This window comes from Arvicola amphibius, chromosome X, assembly GCF_903992535.2.
Source record: "Arvicola amphibius chromosome X, mArvAmp1.2, whole genome shotgun sequence".
Classification (NCBI taxonomy): domain Eukaryota; kingdom Metazoa; phylum Chordata; class Mammalia; order Rodentia; family Cricetidae; genus Arvicola; species Arvicola amphibius.
The window spans coordinates 42,560,586-42,580,030 of record NC_052065.1 but is presented as its reverse complement, the minus strand read 5'-3'; the positions used below and the strand labels follow the sequence as shown (position 1 = coordinate 42,580,030).

At 35.8% G+C, this 19,445-nt stretch overlaps 1 protein-coding gene across 1 annotated transcript in view; it reads right to left on the bottom strand.

Annotated features, from left to right (window-relative positions):
- Dmd (dystrophin) overlaps positions 1-19,445 on the bottom strand; it is a 1,847,711-nt gene that overhangs the window by 1,219,829 nt on the left and 608,437 nt on the right. The window contains 1 exon segment of the mRNA XM_038316167.1: positions 9,994-10,188. Within this exon segment, the coding sequence (XP_038172095.1) occupies positions 9,994-10,188 (195 nt within the window).

The window sequence follows — 19,445 nt, the reverse complement described above, 5'->3', positions numbered from 1 at the left end:
AATTAGAATTCAACAACAATGCTACCCCCCAGAAAGCCTACAAACTCATGGAAACTGAACAGTCAACTACTGAACCACACCTGGGTCAAGGAAGAAATAAAGAAAGAAATTAAAGTCTTCTTGAATTTACGAAAATAAAAGACCAAACATACTCAAACTTATGGGACCTCTGAAAAGCAATGCTAAAAGGAAAATTCATAGCACTAAGTGCCCACTTTAAAAAAAAAAACGGAGAAAGCACACATTGGAGACTTAACAGCTCACCTGAAAGCTTTAGAAAAAAAAGAAGCAGATTCACCTAGGAGGAGTAGAAGACTGGAAATTATCAAACTGAGGGCAGAAATCAACAAAATAGAAATACAGAAAACAATCCAAAGAATCAATGAAACAAAAAGCTGGTTCTTGGAGAAAATCAACAAGATTGACAAACCCCTAGCCAAACGAATCAAACGGCAGAGAGAGAACACACAAATTAATAAGATCAGAAATGAAAAAGGGGACATAACCACAGACACAGAGGAAATTCAGAGAATCATTAGATCTTATTACAAAAGCCTGTATGCCACAAAATTGGAAATGTAGAAAGAAATGGACACTTTTTAGACAAGTACCATATACCAAGTTAAACCAGGACCAGGTAAATGCTCTAAATAGTCCTGTTAGTCGCGAAGAATTAGAAACTGTTATCAGAAATCTCCCTACCAAAAAGAGCCCAGGACCTGATGGGTTCAATGCAGAATTCTACCAGAACTTCCAAGAAGACCTAATACCTATACTCCTTAAGGTATTTCATAATATAGAAACAGAAACAGGTCATTGGCCATTCCTTTAATGAAGCTACAATTACCCTGATACCTAAACCACACAAAGACTCAACCAAGAAAGAGAACTACAGGCCAATCTCACTTATGAACATCGATGCAAAAATTCTCAATAAAATACTGGCAAACAGAATTCAAGAACACATTAGAAAAATTATCCACTATGATCAAGTAGGCTTCATCCCAGAGATGCAGGGCTGGTTCAACATACGGAAATCTATCAATGTAATCCATCATATAAATAAACTGAAGGATAACAACCATATGATCATCTCATTAGATGCAGAAAAAGCATTTGACAAAATTCAGCACCCCTTTATGATAAAGGCCTTGGAGAGATTAGAGTTACAGGGGTCATTCCTAAATATAATAAAGGGTATTTACAGCAAGCCGACAGCTAACATCAAATTAAATGGAGAGAAACTCAAGGCCATCCCACTAAATTCAGGAACGCGACAAGGCTGTCCACTCTCTCCTTATCTCTTCAATATAGTACTTGAAGTTCTAGCAATAGCAATAAGACAAAACAAGGGGATCAAGGGGATTCGAATTGGAAAGGAAGAAGTTAAACTTTCATTATTTGGTGATGATATGATAGTGTACATAAGCGACCCGAAAAACTCCACCAAAGAACTCCTACAGCTGATAAACTCCTTTAGTAGCTTGGCAGGATACAAGATCAACTCCAAAAAATCAGTCGCCCTCCTATATACAAAGGATAAGGAAGCAGAGAAAGAAATCAGAGAAGCGTCACCATTCACGATAGCCACAAATAGCATAAAATATCTTGGGTAAACTCTAACCAAGGAAGTGAAAGACCCTATTTGACAAGAACTTTAAGTCTTTGAAGAAAGAAATTGAAGAGGACACCAGAAATGGAAGGATCCTCCCTTGCTCTTGGATTGGGAGGATCAACATAGTAAAAATGGCAATACTACCAAAGGCAATCTATAGATTTAATGCAATCCCCTTAAAGATCCCATCAAAATTCTTCACAGATCTTGAGAGGACAATAATCACCTTTATATGGAAGAACAAGAAACCCTGGATAGCCAAAACAATCTTATACAATAAAGGAACTTCTGGAGGCATTACCATCCCTGACTTCAAACTATATTACAGAGCTACAGCATTGAAAACAGCTTGGTATTGGCATAAAAATAGAGAAGTCGACCAATGGAATTGCAATAGAAACCCAGATCTTAACCCACAAATCTATGAACAACCTGATTTTTGATAAAGGAGCTCAAAGCACACAATGGAAGAAGAAGCATCTTCAACAAATGGTGCTGGCATAACTGGATGTCAACCTGTAGAAGAATGAAAGTAGATCCGTGTCTATCACCATGCACAAAACTCAAGTCCAAATTGATTAAAGACCTCAATATCAATCTGAACACACTGAACCTGTTAGAGGAGAAAGTGGAAAGTACTCTACAACATTTGGGCACAGGAGACCGCTTCCTAAGTATAGCCCCAGCAGCACAGACATTAAGGGCAACATTGAATAAATGGGACCTCCTGAAGCTGAGCAGCTTCTGTAAAGCAAAGGACACTGTCACTAAGACAAAAAGGCAGCCTACTGACTGGGAAAAGATCTTCACCAACCCCACAACAGACAAAGGCCTGATCTCCAAAATATATAAGGAACTCAAGAGACTAGACTTTAAAACGCTAATTAACCCAATTAAAAAAATGGGGCACCGAACTGAACAGAGAATTCTCAACAGAAGAAGTTCGAATGGCCAAAAGACACTTAAGGGCATGCTCAACCTCATAGCAATCAGGGAAATGCAAATCAAAACAACGCTGAGATACCATCTTACACCTGTCAGAATGGCTAAATCAAAAACACCAATGATAGCCTTTGCTGGAGAGGATGTGGAGTAAGGGGTACACTCATCCATTGCTGGTGGGAATGCAAACTTGTGCAACCACTTTGGAAAGCAGTGTGGAGGTTTCTCAGGAAATTTGGGATCAACCTACCCCAGGACCCAGCAATCCCACTATTGGGAATTTACCCAAGAGATGCCCAATCATATTACAAAAGCATTTGTTCAACTATGTTTATAGCAGCATTATTTGTAATAGCCAGAACCTGGAAACAACCTAGATGCCCTTCAGTGGAAGAATGGATGAAGAAAGGTGTGGAATATATACCTATTAGAGTACTACTCGGCGGTAAAAAACAATGACAATCTTGAATTTTGCATGCAAATGGATGGAAATAGAAACACCATCCTGAGCGAGGTAAACCCAGGCCCAAAAAAGAGGAACATGGGATGTACTCACTCATAATTGGTTTCTAGCCATAATAAAGGACATCGAGCCTATAATTCGTAAAAAATCCTAGAGAAGCTATATAAGAAGGTGAACCCAAAGAAAAACATATAGTTTATCCTCCTGGTTATTGGAATAGACAAGATTGACCGGACAAAAAATGGGAACATGGGGGTGGGGTGGGATGGGGGGATGGGAGAGAACAGGGTGAAGTGGAGGATGGGAAGAGCTTGGGGAATAGGATGGTTTTGGGGGTATAGGAAGGGTGGATATGGGAATAAGGAACTATATATCTTAGTTAAGGATGGCCATTCTAGGGTTGGCAGAGACTTGACTCTAGAGGGGTTCCCAGGTGTCCAGGAAGACGACCCCAGCTAGTTCCTAGGGCAAGCTGAGGAGAGGGTGCCAGAAATGTCCCAGATCCTATTGTCATACTCATGAATATCTTGCATATCACCATAGAACCTTCACCTGGCATTGGATGGAGAAAATGACAGAGCCCACATAGGAGCACACAACTGAGCTCTCAAGGGTCCTGATGAGGAGCAAAAGGGAGGGAGATCATGAGCAAGGAAGCCAGGACCACGAGGAGTGCTTTTACCCATTGAGACGGTGGAACAGATCTAACAGGAGACCACCAAGTCCAGTCGGAATGGGACTGATGGAACAGGGGACCAAACCGGACTCTCTGAATGTGGCTGACGGTGGAGGAGGACTGAGAAACCAAGGACAGATGGCAATGAACATGAACTCTACCAGCATGGACGGTGCTCACTGTGAGCCTTGTCAGTTTGGTTGCTCACCTTCCTGGACTTAGGGGGAGCTGGGAGACCTTGGACTTAACATGTGAAGGGAACCCTGATGGATCTGTTGTCTTTGGAGAGGGGTGGAGTGGGGGGTATGGGTGGAAGTGAGGGGAGGGAAGTGGGAGGAGATGGAAATCTTGAATAAAAAAAATGAGAAAAAAAGAAATGTAATACAGAGACAAATCTGCTGTCTCTGCTTGAAAACATTTCCAGACTTTCCACAATCTGACATTATTTCACTACCAACCTATTCCAAATCATTATAAACTATTTCCTGGAGCCTTGACCTCACTTTTGGCCTGTACAGCTTTCATCTCAATTGAAAAAATCAGGAGGGATTCTTTTAAAACACAAATCAGAACATATTTCCCATTTACTCAAAAATTTACAAAAGGTGCACAGATTACACAAAAAGAAGGCATTCTTACAACTGCCAGCTAGGACCTTTATAACCGTGATCTCTAATTTTTTTGTGCTTTCAACCCCCAGTCGTCCTATTTTAACCCTACTACACTGGCTTTCTTGCAGATCGTTGATGAAGGCAGGCTCACTATCAAAGTTTGAACTATTTACAATTCCTTTGCCCAGATTGTAAGGCCATATCCCTTACTTTTATAACAGTCTGTGCCCACAATATCCTCTCTACTACTCCTTTTTACAATTCAATCTGAATTCTGCTATTGCATTGGCTCTTCTCTATTTAATGGTACTGTGTCTACTTACATACCTCTGCATTTTTACCTTCACTATATTCAACAGAACTTCTTACAAGAAACCTCATGAAAGAAGTAACAACACAGAGTCTAAAGCAATTTTGGGGGTTATATCAATTTCTTCAATATGATGTGGTGCAACCTCAGGTGAAGCTCCTATCCAGACAGTTCATATAAAGCATGAGCCTGTTTCAATTGCACTGAAAATAAAAGCTATGCTTCACCAACATCAGTTATGTTTATTTTAATACTTGTATTTTGTTTCTTCAGGTTCTTCATGTGTAAAAGAAGTATAATAATGTTATCTGTCTCATAGAGTTATGAACACGATTGAATAAGCAGATCTATGTAAGGGTTGGGGAGAACATGTAGATATTGTGGCTACAGAAGCAAATGAATTGCAAAGTATTATCTGCTTTCTTATGATTGTCTAGTTAATTGTAAACTCTTTTGATGGAAATTTGGCTCAGAGGTGCATGGCGTCTAACTATGCACGTTCCCTTAACCCTTTATAAAGAAATCCTCGGGATAATGACAGGTAAGAACCTTTTCCCTCCAAGCAACATAAGATAGAATGTGCATGATAAAATGCATGTACCAACGACAGGTAAATCTGGAAGGTGGAGGAAGATAATCTAAAGCAGGGACAGTTATGTGTCCTGTAGCAGAAGCACAAGCTTAAACAAACAAACAAACAAACAAATAAATAAATAAATAAATAAATGGGAATATGTGGGAGCCTACATATGTAGATTTTTTTCTACCTTGGCAAAAGTCAGAGAGTTCAGACCTATTCTTGGTCTTTCGAGGTTATGGACAGGAGGCTTGAACCAAGGTGTGGTTACTAACAGAATGTTTTTACCTAGGGTGTGGTTACTTGGTGCTTTGGGTATTTGAGAAGGTGATCACTTTGTTCCTTGCATTTGGGAAAAATGTTTTTGTTTCCCCCCTCCTCTTTTGGATTGGGGTGTATAATGCATATGAAAAATAAAAGTGGGTAGATTCAATATTCACTGTGTGTGGGCCCTCCCAACTCTATTCTGTACCTATTCTATTTCTTTTGTATCTAGTCTATTGCTTTTTAGTCTCGGTTTTTTTCTGCCTAACATTTCGAATCACCACACCCTACCCTGGAACATACAAACCCGTCAAGGCTGGACCCTGACCAGGAAGTCAGGATAAGAACTCAAACATGTCCCAAAATATGACAGAAACCTGAAGGCAGGTGGTAATATAGAGGCCATAGAAGGGTGCAACTCACCGGATTGCCAACAGCTAATATCAAATTAAATGGAAAGAAACTCAAAGCAATCCCACTAAAATCAGAAACAAGACAAGGTTGTCCATTCTTTTCTAATCTACTCAATATAGTACTTGAAGATTTAGCTAGAGCAATAAGACTAGTAAAGGAAATCAAGTGGATACAACTCAGAATGGAAGAAATTTTAAAGTATCTCTACTTTCAGATATGATAGTATACATAAGCAACCCCAAAATTCTACAAGGGAACTCCTACAGCTAATAAATAAATTTATCAAAGTATTTGGATACAATGTTAACTCAAAATAATCAGGAGCCCTCCTATATACCAATGATAAACAGATTGAGAAAGAAATCAGGGAAACAAACCCTTCATAATCCCCACAGATAATGTAAAATATCTTGGTATTACTCTAAACAATCAAGTAAAATATCTGCATGACATAATCTTTAAGTCAAGAAGAAAGAAATATGAGAAAATATTAGAGGATGGAAAGGTCTCACATGCTCATTAATAGATAAGATTAGCATAGTAAAAAATGTAGATCTAGTAAATCAATACACATTCAATGAAATCCCACTAAAATCCAAACACATTCTTTATAGACCTTGAAATAACAATACTCAACTTTATATGAAAAACAAGCAGAATAGCTAAAACAATCCTGTGCAATAAAAAAAATTTTTGAAGTTATCACCATTACTGATTTTAGGCTCTCTACTACTAAGCTATTGTAATAAAATTCACAGCGTATTGGCATAAAAAACAGACAAATCAATGGAATTGAATGGAAGACTGAGACATAAATCTATACACTAATGGACACCCTGATTTTACAAAGAAGGCAAAATTACAAAAGGAAAGAAAAAGGCATCTTCAATGAATGGTGCTGGTTTGACTGGATTTCCACATGTAGAAAAACACCTATTATCCTCCACAAAACTCAAGACCAGTTGGATTCAAACCTCAACATAAATCCAGACCACTGAACCTGATAGAAGAGAAAGTGAGAAATGGGTCTTGAACCCATTGGCACAGGAGACAACTTTCTTAAGAGAATATAGTACAGGTATTATGATAGATAATTAATAAATGGGAACTCATGAAACTGAAAAGCTTCTGTAAAGCAAAGGACACTTTTAATAGGTCAAAATGGCAGCCTACAAAATAGAAAATATGTTTATCAAATCCATATCTAACAGAGGGCTAATTTCCAAAATATATAAAAACCTCAAGACAGACATTATAAACAAATGTACAACATCCTTAGTTATCAGGGAAATGCAAATCAAATTGACTTTTTATTCCCTCTTACACCTGTCAGAATGGCTAAGATCTAAAACACAAGTGACAGCTTTCCTGGCAAGGACATGAAATATGGGATGCACTCCTCCATTGCCATTGAAAGTGCAAACTTGCACTTCCACTTTGAAAATCAAATATGGAAGTTTCTTGGAAAATTGGGATTCAACCTATCCAACATGTTCAGCTAACCCCACTCTTCATCTATATCCAAAAAGATGCTCCAACATACCTCAAGGACACTTGCTCAAATATGGTTATTAAAGCATTATTCATAATAGCCAGAACCTTGAACAACCAGATAGCACTCAGATAACGAATGGGATAAGAAATCTGGTACATTTACACAATTACTATTGCTCAGTAATGAGTGTTACTGAGCTGATAAAACAATGACCTCATGAAATTTCAGACAAAAGGATGGAAATTGAAAACAATCATCCTTAGTGAAGAAAGCCTTATCTAGAAAGACAAACATGGTATGTATTCACTTATAAGTGAATATTAGATGTAAAGTAAAGAATAGTCATGTTTCAACCCACAAACCTAGAAGCTATGTAAAAAAAAAAGATCTCAATGGGGGGGGGGGGCACTTCGTCGATCTCCCTGGGAAGGAGAAATAGTATAAATTTCCTGGTGAGGCAGTTACCTAGTGCAAGGGACACTCCCAGGAAAATAAAGGAATTTCCTTAGCTAAGATTCCTAGTAGTAGAGGATACATAATCTGAACCGGCCATCTCCTGTGACCAATAACCAGTACAGCCTGATAACAATGCCACAAGAGTGAGTCCACCCCTAATCCTACCCAGAGTGCCAGGGCACAGAGTTCGATAGCCCAGAGATCTAGGATATAACCAAATATGACTAACAAAAAGAAAAAAAATCACTGTAAAGATGCCTAATGATATTCTCCTACACTCATAGACTGGTGTTTAGCCCAATTGTCATCAGAGAGTCTTCACTCATCAACTGATGGGAACAAATGCAAGACCCATAGCTCAACATCGGGCTGAGTTCTGGGAATCCTATGGAAGAAGAGCGGAAAGGAATGTAGGAACAAGAGGGGTCAAAGACACCACAAAAAAAAAACCCCACACAATCAACTAAGTCAGACTTCACAGTGACTGAGATGCACATCCAGGGAGCCTGCAGGGTTTTGACCTAGGCAGTATGTATATATGTTACAGTTGTGTAGCCTAATCTTATTCTGGAATTTCCTAACAGTGGGAACAAGAGATTGTCTCTACTTGCAGGTTCTTGGGTCCCTACCCTTCACACTGGGGTTGCCTTGCCCAGCATAATACAAGGGGAGGGTGCTTACTCTTACTGCCGCATGATATGCCATGTTTTATTGATTCCGTGGAAGGGTCGTGTCCCTTTTCAAAAGGGAGGGAGAATTGGATAGATGGGTGGCGCAAAGGAGAGGTGGGGGAGGGGGCTGGCAGTTGAGGGGAACTGCAGTCTGGAATGCTAAAATTAAATAATAATTCAAAAAAGGAGGTACTGATCAAAGATATTCAGCATGCAACTTACTAAGTTCAGGAATCACTACTCTTCTGACCACTATGTCTATTGAGATGAAAATTAAAGAACATTAGATTATAGTGTAATGATTTGCATGTTGAATGACAATAATGAACTTACAACTGTGCTGTCAGAAGAGATTAGTTAATGTGAATAACGACAGAAATGCAGGGAACTCTCCTATATTCAACGTTTGAGCTGCTTCTCTTCACTGCGCACATAAAGCTTTTGACTTTTACTGCAAAGACCGTAAGATAACAGCACCATAGTGAAGCAGATGGACTGGATCCAGATATCCAGGAAGCTCTCATTTTAGTGTGTAATTTTATAGCTTATTTGATTTAATGTATGACATTAAATTCAAGTCACTCAAGATATTGAAATGATGATTCCCAAAACAAACAGTACTTTCTATTTGTTTACTTGTGCAGACAAAGTATAATATGAAATGAGCTTCCAAGAAATCATTTAGCAAATAAAATACTTTAGTTAATATATGATGCTGATACCAAACTCATCGGTTTACAACATTCGGCTGATTGTTCTGGCAAATGTCAAGCTGTGGCTATACAATAATATTTCATTTTGAATGTAAAGTTTAAGATTGCAAAACTATCTTAAGACACACATTTTATGAACGTTTTTCTAGATAATGCATTCACTTATCTCTCTATACACTGCCTACTAAAATTCATAGCTTATTACCTTACCATGATTTGTCACAGTTGAGAACTCAGTAACAGACTGCTGTTTGGAAGAGGCTCAGTTTGATAAGAAGCCTTTGGCTGGTGGTTTTAAAGAAAGTGCTTAAGGAACATTTACCACCCCCCTCCATCTTCCTCACATGTTGTGTTCCTGGTATATGTCACCATGCCTGGCTTATTTTAGTCAGATCTTATTCAATTACAGTCTAATATTCATTTGTTTGAAATGACTTTGAAATGGAATATGTACATTATACGAAGAAAGAGTAACCAAGGCAATGTAAAATAGATTTAAATTGCATTTAGTTTCCCATTGGGAGAAGATAAAGTAAAGTAATATACTATTTATGAAGAAACTCTAACGCATCTACCTTCATAATTCATCTCAGAGTGAATCTATGATCTATTATTTCTGTCTAGTACAGTATTTTGGAAAGCCACGTTCCAACACTAATTATTGGAGAGCATTTCTAATTCACATCTTAAATATAAATCTTATATTTTTTAAAGAATTGCAAGAATAAGTTTCTTCACTGTGTAATAATCATCTAGTAAAGTTCAAAGAAAACTCTGTGCTTTTACCTTAAGAGACTCCTCTTGCTTGAAGAGATCTTCAAAATCCTTAGCACAGAGTTCAGGAGCATTTAGAAGTTGTTCGACTTCTGATAGAGCTTGTGAGATATAACTGATCTCAGTCAAATAAGTAGAAGGCACATAAGAAACATCCAGCGGCATATCTTCTGTCGTCACTACCATTGTTCCTTCATGGAGAGTATGCTGGTACAGATATACAAAAGAACATTTTTTAGCTCTTTAAGAATAAAAAAAAGGAATTTGCTGACTTTATATCAATTCCAGTATACAGTTGGAAGAGAGCTGGAAATGGGTAAAAATCACATCACGACATCTTGTAAAATAGTTATGCATTCTATACATATATTTTCATCTTCTAAAATATTTTTGATGAGTTCCACACATGTTAGCATTCCAAATAAAAGAAGAAAGGCCAGTCATAGGGTTGGGAGGAAGTTAGTTGGACTCTAAAAAAGCAAAATATCAGAAAAAGAAGTTAATAATTTAATTTTAACTTTTGCTCATTCATGAGAAAGAAATACTACTTCTTTCTCCTAGTGTTGATTGAGGTACAAGACTCACAAAATGGTTTGACTGAGACTATATGTACCTTTTGCTCAGGATGCAGACTTGGCTCTAGGTTTCATTGTTAGCTTGATATTAAAGTATCAGCTAATTAACTGCCAACAAGTTCGGTTGATTTTAGGATTCCAATTTTTCCAGAAATTCCCCCAAATCTAGAATGTCTGTCTTGCGTCGTACATTTCTTGAATTGGTTTTCCAAATGTCACAGATGGTAAAAAGCTTCAGGCCTTTTTGGAGTTTGCCAGTAGTACTTATTTCCTTATTCTTTATAAAAGCATAACTAAATGGCAACTTGGCATGCAAATTCAGGAAGATGGATGACCTCTGCTCTTTTCTGTCTACAGTATAGGCAACAACACTCTGGTAATTGAAATTATTCTTTCAGTAACTTTGTGCTCAATTGATCAACTGCCACCTGCCTGTTGATGGGGTCAGCTGAGGGCTTCAGTGGCAGGGTCTCTAAGGAGGTTCAGACAATACCATGCTAACAAAATGCTTTCTTGCTGCGTTTTTTGACAGAGCCATGCACATTTTTCAATAACATGATTAAATGGAATTTGGGATCCCATACCATACTCAGCTCCTATACTATTAAAACTAAAAGCAGATTAGTTTATCTACTTTAATTTCTCAGACCTGGGAATTTCAAAATCACTTTTTGTATGACATACTAGTAAAAATTATTCTAATTTATTTGTCTCATCTAACTAAATTGTAGAAAACTCAGAATTGCAGAAGTCCATTTAAAATGACATACAAATTATGGAATCGGTTATATTTAAATCAAATTCTTGACACATTATTTCATCATCAATGAAATGATAACATATACATTTCTAACATGCAATTAAAATGATGAGAGAACGTTGAGCTTGAGTTTGATGAAGACAATTTAGTATTTAACCATAAATTTTAAAATCTAAAGTTTATTTCTGCAATTCAAATCAAACATTTCAGTAATTTAAATATATATACTCTTACATATATAAATAATTGAGTAGGGTATTTAAATGTGAAATTTGTAGTGACAAATTGGGTTCAAAACTATGTAGGAGAATTTACATAAAAAGTCAAACAACTTTGTTATTACATGCATGCATACCACTAGAGAGGCAACTATGTTGTTCTTAATATTTTGAAGTTAGAGTTTGTCTTCCTTGTTTGAATTGACTGCTTTAACATCCATGAGAAAACTTTTCATCATGTAAGTAAATGAGAATTTCTTACATTTATATAATGGTACAATTCTTTGTATTTTAACACCTGTTTTTAAATATTTTTGTTATTAGTGTTGAATATAGGGTAAAAAGCAATTTTTATGTTTTAATAATTATTCACCTTCTTTTTCAATGATGGTTATTTTGAAATTAGAACATCAAAATATGTAAAAACAACATAACCTCATGTAAAAATTTAAAATACTTCTAATTCAAAAATGTTTTGATGTACGTTTCGTTGCATTTTTTCTTAAATGCATTTTTCAGATATTTGTTTGTGTGTGCCCTGATTGACACTTACTTTCCTCATGTTCATTACAGACATTTTAGATGTTAGCAGCTACTTAAATTCTTATGTAGAAATTGTAAGTTAAATTCAGCGAGTGTATTAACTAAAACATCAACTACGGTGAATAAGGAGGCACTAAGTAAACCTGCATTTTGAGACTCCTGTATATGTAACAAAGGGTTAATTTTACAACTGACTATTTTAATTTTTGGTGCTTGTAGCTAATTATGTTTTGATTTTCATGAAGACGCTTTAAATTAAATGGAATTGGCATTAATAATAATTAGTTCTAAATGCAGAGCACAAAAGTTCAGAATTCTAAAAAATAAGATTTGCTGTGAAGTAAACTCTTTAACTGTGGTTCAAAGAAACCAATCAGCTGACAATCCTTGGCTTTATTTTTAAATTTCCATTCCATTTAATTTATTTGAATGTATGTATGAAGATGTGTGTGTATGTGCGCCATAGTGCATATATGGAAGTCAGAAGACCAGTTGCTGGAGTGAGTCATTGCACTTCTTTCTTCCAGCATGTAGGTTGCAGGGCTAGAAGTCAGATCCTGAGCCTGGTAGCAAGTGCTTCCTTTACCTTCTAGGCTATTTCACAGATCCTGGGTTTTCACTTCTGCCTTTCTCTACTTGTTTGTGTGTGTTAGCCAAACATTTATCACAAAACTCTTCACCTGTACTTAAATGAAAGACTTAGCAAAATGTTTTGTGACAGTCAAATTTTATTTTTTAAATAGCTAAAACATTACATCTAATTCAGGAATGTTTCCTTTAATTTACTAATATGAAGTAATTGTTCAAAGAAATATTATTCAATTAATGATAAGAAAGAGAAGGTAAGTTAATATCTATATTGTGATTATTACCAAGACTAACAGTCGAAAACTCTTTCAAACAATTCATGCATACTCACAAAAACAGAATAATTAAGCCACTAGATTTCACCACATGCTCAGACATGGAAGTAAAAGATGGTCATGAACATTTCTAAGCATTAAAATTTTACAACTGATAAAATCATTTGAGAAAAATGAATGATAGAACATTAAAAGCCCCTGAATATGAAAGACTATAATCATGAATCTCCTAAACCATCAATGTGGAAAAATATTTTTTCTTATTTTTAATTTTATCCATGACAAAAATATGATATTCTGACTGTACCCCAAAAAGTATTTCTAATTTTAGTGCATATTAGTACAACTAGAATTTTAAAAGAAAATTTTAAAAGTTTTTTTAATTTGAATATACTTAATTATGTGTAATTTACAGAACACTTTTCACTTCTATTAGTTTAACACATAGCATCCAGACACAATATAGTGCCAAATTTTAAGAGTAATGATCAGCTGAACAGTAGAAAACAGGGAGATCTTTTGAGTTTTTTAGACAAATCATAATAATGCCGATAACTCTTCAATTTCACTAGGAAATAGCTGACTCATTTTTGAAAAAAAAATGTGTTTAATAAACTTGGAATATATAAATGTGCTGTAATACTCAACATTTTTCCAACATGTGATAATTTGAATATATAAAGATAAATCATAATTTTATTTCGCTCTGATTTTTATTTGTTCCTTAAATGTATATTCTTTTTTGACAGAGATATGCAGGTATTATATGTATAAAATGTATCCACTGAATATCTTTCAGCTTGGTTTCATAAAAAGTTCAGACAGTCATTAAAAAGTCAGTGTAATTAGAAGTATCGTGTTCATTTTCTCTTCTTTATGCAAAATTCAAGCACTCATAGTCACATTAAGCCTTTTGATTTGAATTTCATTAACTATGCTTTAAGTAATTATATCCTTCTGAATTCTGATGTGTGCAAATCCTGTCTAACCTTTTGAAAATTGACTTGTTTATGTTAATGTTTCTTACCACCTTATATTATTACAGACTTGCATATCTAAATAGGAAGCATGCAATTGCCACAAGAAACCATATTTCTTGTCTTTTTCTATTACTGTTACTAAATATATATAAACAAAGGAAATACTTTCCTCATTTTTCTCTTAACAATAAAAATAATATGTAAAGGCAAACTCAAAACTTCTATTTTTATTTAGAAATAGATTGTCTAAGCAGTGTTTACAAAAGATTGTTTTAGGAAAAATACCAATATTTACAATCTTTAGGTCAAAAATAGTTGATTATTTGAGTCATTTAGGTAGGTACATACATCATTTATGATTTACTAAAGTTGGTGCCTCTGAAAATTTAATTATCACATATCTTACACTCCTTTAAATTTGTTTCTTGAAAGGCCATCTAACTATGATATTAACAGCTCTGTTGAAAAAATTATGCATTATATTTATTCATTAAACAAAACAATTTCTGCTATTATTTAAAGGATTTCACACTTCTTTAAATGCCAGGGACAATTAAATTATTTATGCCACAGTTGGGTCAAAGAGACTCAAGAAGAAAAATGGGATACCATATGCCATACTATGATGACTTTCCCTCTCTCTCTCTCTCTCTCTCTCTCTCTCTCTCTCTCTCTTCTCTCTCTCTCTTTCTCTGTATGTATGTATATATATATATATATATATATACTCATTATATGAAAACTATCATATATATAACTACGATGACTTTCTATATATATACATATGTATATCATTATATAATGTGTATATAAGAGAAAAGATGTCAAAATATCCCATAACTAACAAAAATTATTACCCTAGAAAAGAAACAGTGATGGTATCAATTTTGCTATTTAATTAGTATTGATATAAAAATAAAAGTGAAGATATATCAAACCTTCAAATACAGAGCAAATACTCATATTTAAAATAAGCAATGACATTACATTGTGTGAGTGCTCACATGAAATCTTTTTTTTTTTAAGTTTAATTTCATTTTATTTCAATGTAAAATATCGCTGGAGTACTGGCTAGATAAGGTAGAGAAGTCCCTGGGTTTGATCTCCAAGATTACAAATAATAAATTTTAACAACCAAATAATTTTTGTGTATACATGAAATCTTTTTATTTTTAACTGATTGTTTTTTCAGAATGTCATTATTAAATATTGTATATTATTTAAGAGTACTAGCAAAGTGTTTCATAAGTGCAAAGTATGATTACAGGTTTTCTATTCACATTGATGAGTGACAAATGAAATGGCATTGGGAAAGATAAGTTTCTTAAGCTCCCGATTTTAAAGGTCTTCAAAGCCAGGCAAGTTACCTTCTTTAAATCATTAAAATAATATCAAGGACACATTATTATTTATTTCCCCTAGATCAATTATATATGAAAAATATTAAAATTACAAAATTTTACCTGCTTATTTAAACAAATAAAATCCCCTTGCATACAGAAAACACTGTGCAAATCATCCTTTATTGCTGCATTTCATATTTTCTAAAATGAGAATGAATTTCTTGAGGACAGTATGTAAGTGAAAGAGGAATACAAGTTAAGTTGAATTTGTATGGTTTGGGGTAAACGTTATGTCTCAGAGGCCAGGTGGTACAGGTACTATTCAGGTATAGTACAGGTATAGTATCCTGTATGAAAAGTCTTGTTGCATCTCCTGAATAGCCTGTCTCTTGGAGATCCTTCCTTTCTACACTATAAAACCTACCTAATTCCTTAGGGTCAAGCTCAATTACACCTAATCCATCTGTAAACCAAATTTTGCATATGAGTTACTGGTTTAAAGTGATTATCCTTCAAAGGACAACATTTGCATTTTAATAAGGAATTTCAATGACTGAACAAAATACTAAGTTGGTAGAATTTTAAGCACTAATTATGGTTTGGGAGAGAAATAAGAAAAAAATCTCAGAAAAATACCAATAGAAAGAGACAACACACATTACCCACCTTAACAAATATAACAAATAAAATAGAAACTTTAGCAACAGGCTTTATATTCTGGGTAATTTATACCGCACACACACACACACACACACACACACAGAGAGAGAGAGAGAGAGAGAGAGAGAGAGAGAGAGAGAGAGAGAGAGAGAGAGAGAGAGAGAAAATCTTATACATAACAACCACCACACAGTAGGTTTTTAAAAATAACTTCATGCTTCTCTCTCACATCACACAACATTTAACCACAAATGGATGAAGGACCTTAGCGTAAGACCTGATACTCTGAATCTGACATGAAAAAATAGGGAATGTATTTGAATTTACTGACCCTGGAAATAACTTTCTGAACAAAACCATGATAGTACATGCTTTAAGACAAATGCTTAATTAATTGGACCTTGGGAAACTAAAAAGCTTCTTTATAAAAAAAAATCATTGTTTGAATGAAACAACAGTTAAAAAAGAAGAGAAAATCTCTTTACCAGTTTTATATTTAATACAGGTTTAGCATCTATAATATACAAAAAACTAAAAATAAAGAAAAAAAACTAAACATCAAGGAAGCAAACAACCCAATTAAACAATGGGGTATGCAATTATATGATATTTTTTTTTTTTTTTTTTTTTTTTTGGTTTTTCGAGACAGGGTTTCTCTGTGGCTTTGGAGCCTGTCCTGGAACTAGCTCTTGTAGACCAGGCTGGTCTCGAACTCACAGAGATCCGCCTGCCTCTGCCTCCCGAGTGCTGGGATTAAAGGCGTGCGCCACCACCGCCCGGCTATATGATATTCTTAAAGACGAAATACAAGTGACCTAAAATATTTTAATAATTCAACATTCTTAGCCACCACAGTGATGCCAATTTAAACTACTTTTTTTTTCCTCATGGTTTATTTTTTTTATATTTAAAAATTTCCATCTCCTTCCCTCCTCCTCCCCCCTCCCTTCCCTCATCCTCCCCCTTCCCTCCCCTCCTTCTCCCCCTTCCCTCCCCTCCCCTCCACCCATACCTCCCCTCCCTCCCTCTCAAGGCCAAGGAGCCATCAGGGTTCCCAACTCTATGCTAAGACCAAGGTCCTCTCAACTCCCCCCAGGTCCAGGAAGGTGATCGAGCTCCCAAGGTCCTGATGAGGAGCAGAAGGAGCGAGAACATGAGGGAGAAAGTCAGGAACGAGAGGGGTGCGTTCACTCATGGAGACGGTGGGACAGAACTAATGGGAGATCACCAACTCCAGTTGGAATGGGACTGATGGATCATGTGACCAAACCCGTCTCTCTGAATGTGGCCAACAGCGGGGGCTGACTGAGAAGCAAAGGACAATGGCTCTGGGCTCTGATTGTTCTTCATGGACGGGCTCTGTGGGAGCCTTCTCAGCTTGGTCAATTTAAACTACTTTGAGATTTCATCATACCCTAATCAAATGACTTAAGATCCAAAAAAAGCATCAAAGAGCCAGGCAATAGTGGTGCATGCCTTTAATCCCAACCCTCCAGAGGCAGAGGCAAGCAGAGCTCTGTGAGTTTAAGGTAACGCTGGTCTACAGATTGAGTTCCAGTACAGCCAGGGCTGTTTCACAGAGAAACTGTCTCAAGAAACAAACAAACAGACAAACAACAACAAAACAACAAAAGAAAAACAAATGATGGTGTAGATGTGGAGAAAAAAGAATGGCTGTTGGGAACGAAAGGTACTTCGGCCACTATGCATTTCAGTGTGGATGTTCCCAAAAAAGTAAAACTCAGATCTACCACATTATCCAGAGACATCACTGTTTAGCCTAATTCCAAAGACTTGCATCCTACTATAGTAATAATTGTCCATCAATCTACACTGTTTCCCTTATTCACAACAGTCAGGTTATGGACATGGCTTATATGCCCAGTGATTGATGCATAGATAGTAAAAATGTGGTATCTTTACACAGAGGACTGTTATTCACCTATAAAGGAAAACAAAATTATTAAAATTACAGAAAAATGGATCAATCTGGAAATAATCATTCTAAAGAAAGATATGCAGATTCGGAAAAACAACCCTTGCTTGTTTTCTCTTTTGTGAATGCTAGCCTTGAATCTTCAGATACGTATGTTTCATCTGGAATACACATAGAAATTAAGAATGTTGCAAAAAGCCAAGGGAGGATTTAGAGGGGAGTGAGATACAAAGCAGCAGTATAAAGGTTTAGCTGGTCTTAATGAATAAGAAGTGTTAAAACCGAATGGGAATGGGAGGGCAGTATAGAGGAGGGACAAGGTAGAAGGATAACTAGGACTAATGAACTTCTTTCAAAAGAGTTACATGGAAACCTATTCACTACTACTAAGACACACACACATTAGAGTCACCCTATAATCCCAAAAGCTTACAAATAAATAGCCCAGTACCAGAAATGGGTTAACTCTTTTAGAGTTGTTGGTCAATGAAATCCGATAGACAGCCTCCCTTAAAAATACATTCCAATGTTACTAGTTGTTCTTCAGAACTGACTGCCACACAGTATTTCTGATGACAGCACACTCTTGAGTCACAGACCACGTAGAAACCAAGTTGGTATTGACCTTGAAGCCTCATCCTCCCTGTCTAGCCTCCATATTGTTGGAAGGAATTATACTACTAGATGAGAAAAGCAATCATTAATCTTTCTCATCTGAGAACCTTGTGAGCTATAAAGATGCCTATCCTGGCAAAGAAAAATGCCTAATAGTATAATAGTGGAACAACTATTATTGGAGCAACCAACTACTCTCTGTTTGCATTTAAGTCCAATTCAATATGATAAAATTTATACCTAGCACTCATATTGAGACTAAGAACCTGTCTCTAGATAGGTCATAGGGCCTAGGAGAAACTTATTGGTATTATTCTGCTTAATGGTAATAGTAATAGATAAACTTCGATTGCTGTTAAACACATAGGTCAATGCATTTCTCAGTCTTTATCAACAAAGGTTCTACTTGCATTGGGTGGTGATTAATAGTAATTGGCCAAGGTCCAGATAATAAGAAAATAAAGAATATCATGAAGGGATGTTGTATTTTGTCAACAGCTTTTTCGGCATCTAATGAGATGATCATTTGGTTTTTATTTTTCAGCTTGTTTATATTGTAGATTACATTGACATATTTTCATATGTTGAACCATCCCTGCATCTCTTGGATGAGGCCGACTTGATCATGGTGAATGATGGTTCTAATGTGTTCTTGGACGTGATTTGCCAGTATTTTTTTAAGTATTTTTGCATCAATGTTCATGTGTGAGATTGGTCTGTAATTCTCATTCTTAGTAATGTCTTTCTATGGTTTGAGTATCAGGGTAATTGTAGCCTCATAAAAAGAGTTTGGCAGAAGACAATTCCATCATTACAAAAGGCATGGAAATAATTAGCCTAAAATTCTCTTACATTGTCTTCATAAATATGATAAATAACCAAATATGTTCTGTGATAATTTCCAATCCTAATCATTCTGTAGCAATATAAACAATATAATATGATTTCTGGTACTCCTGTAGTCATAAAAA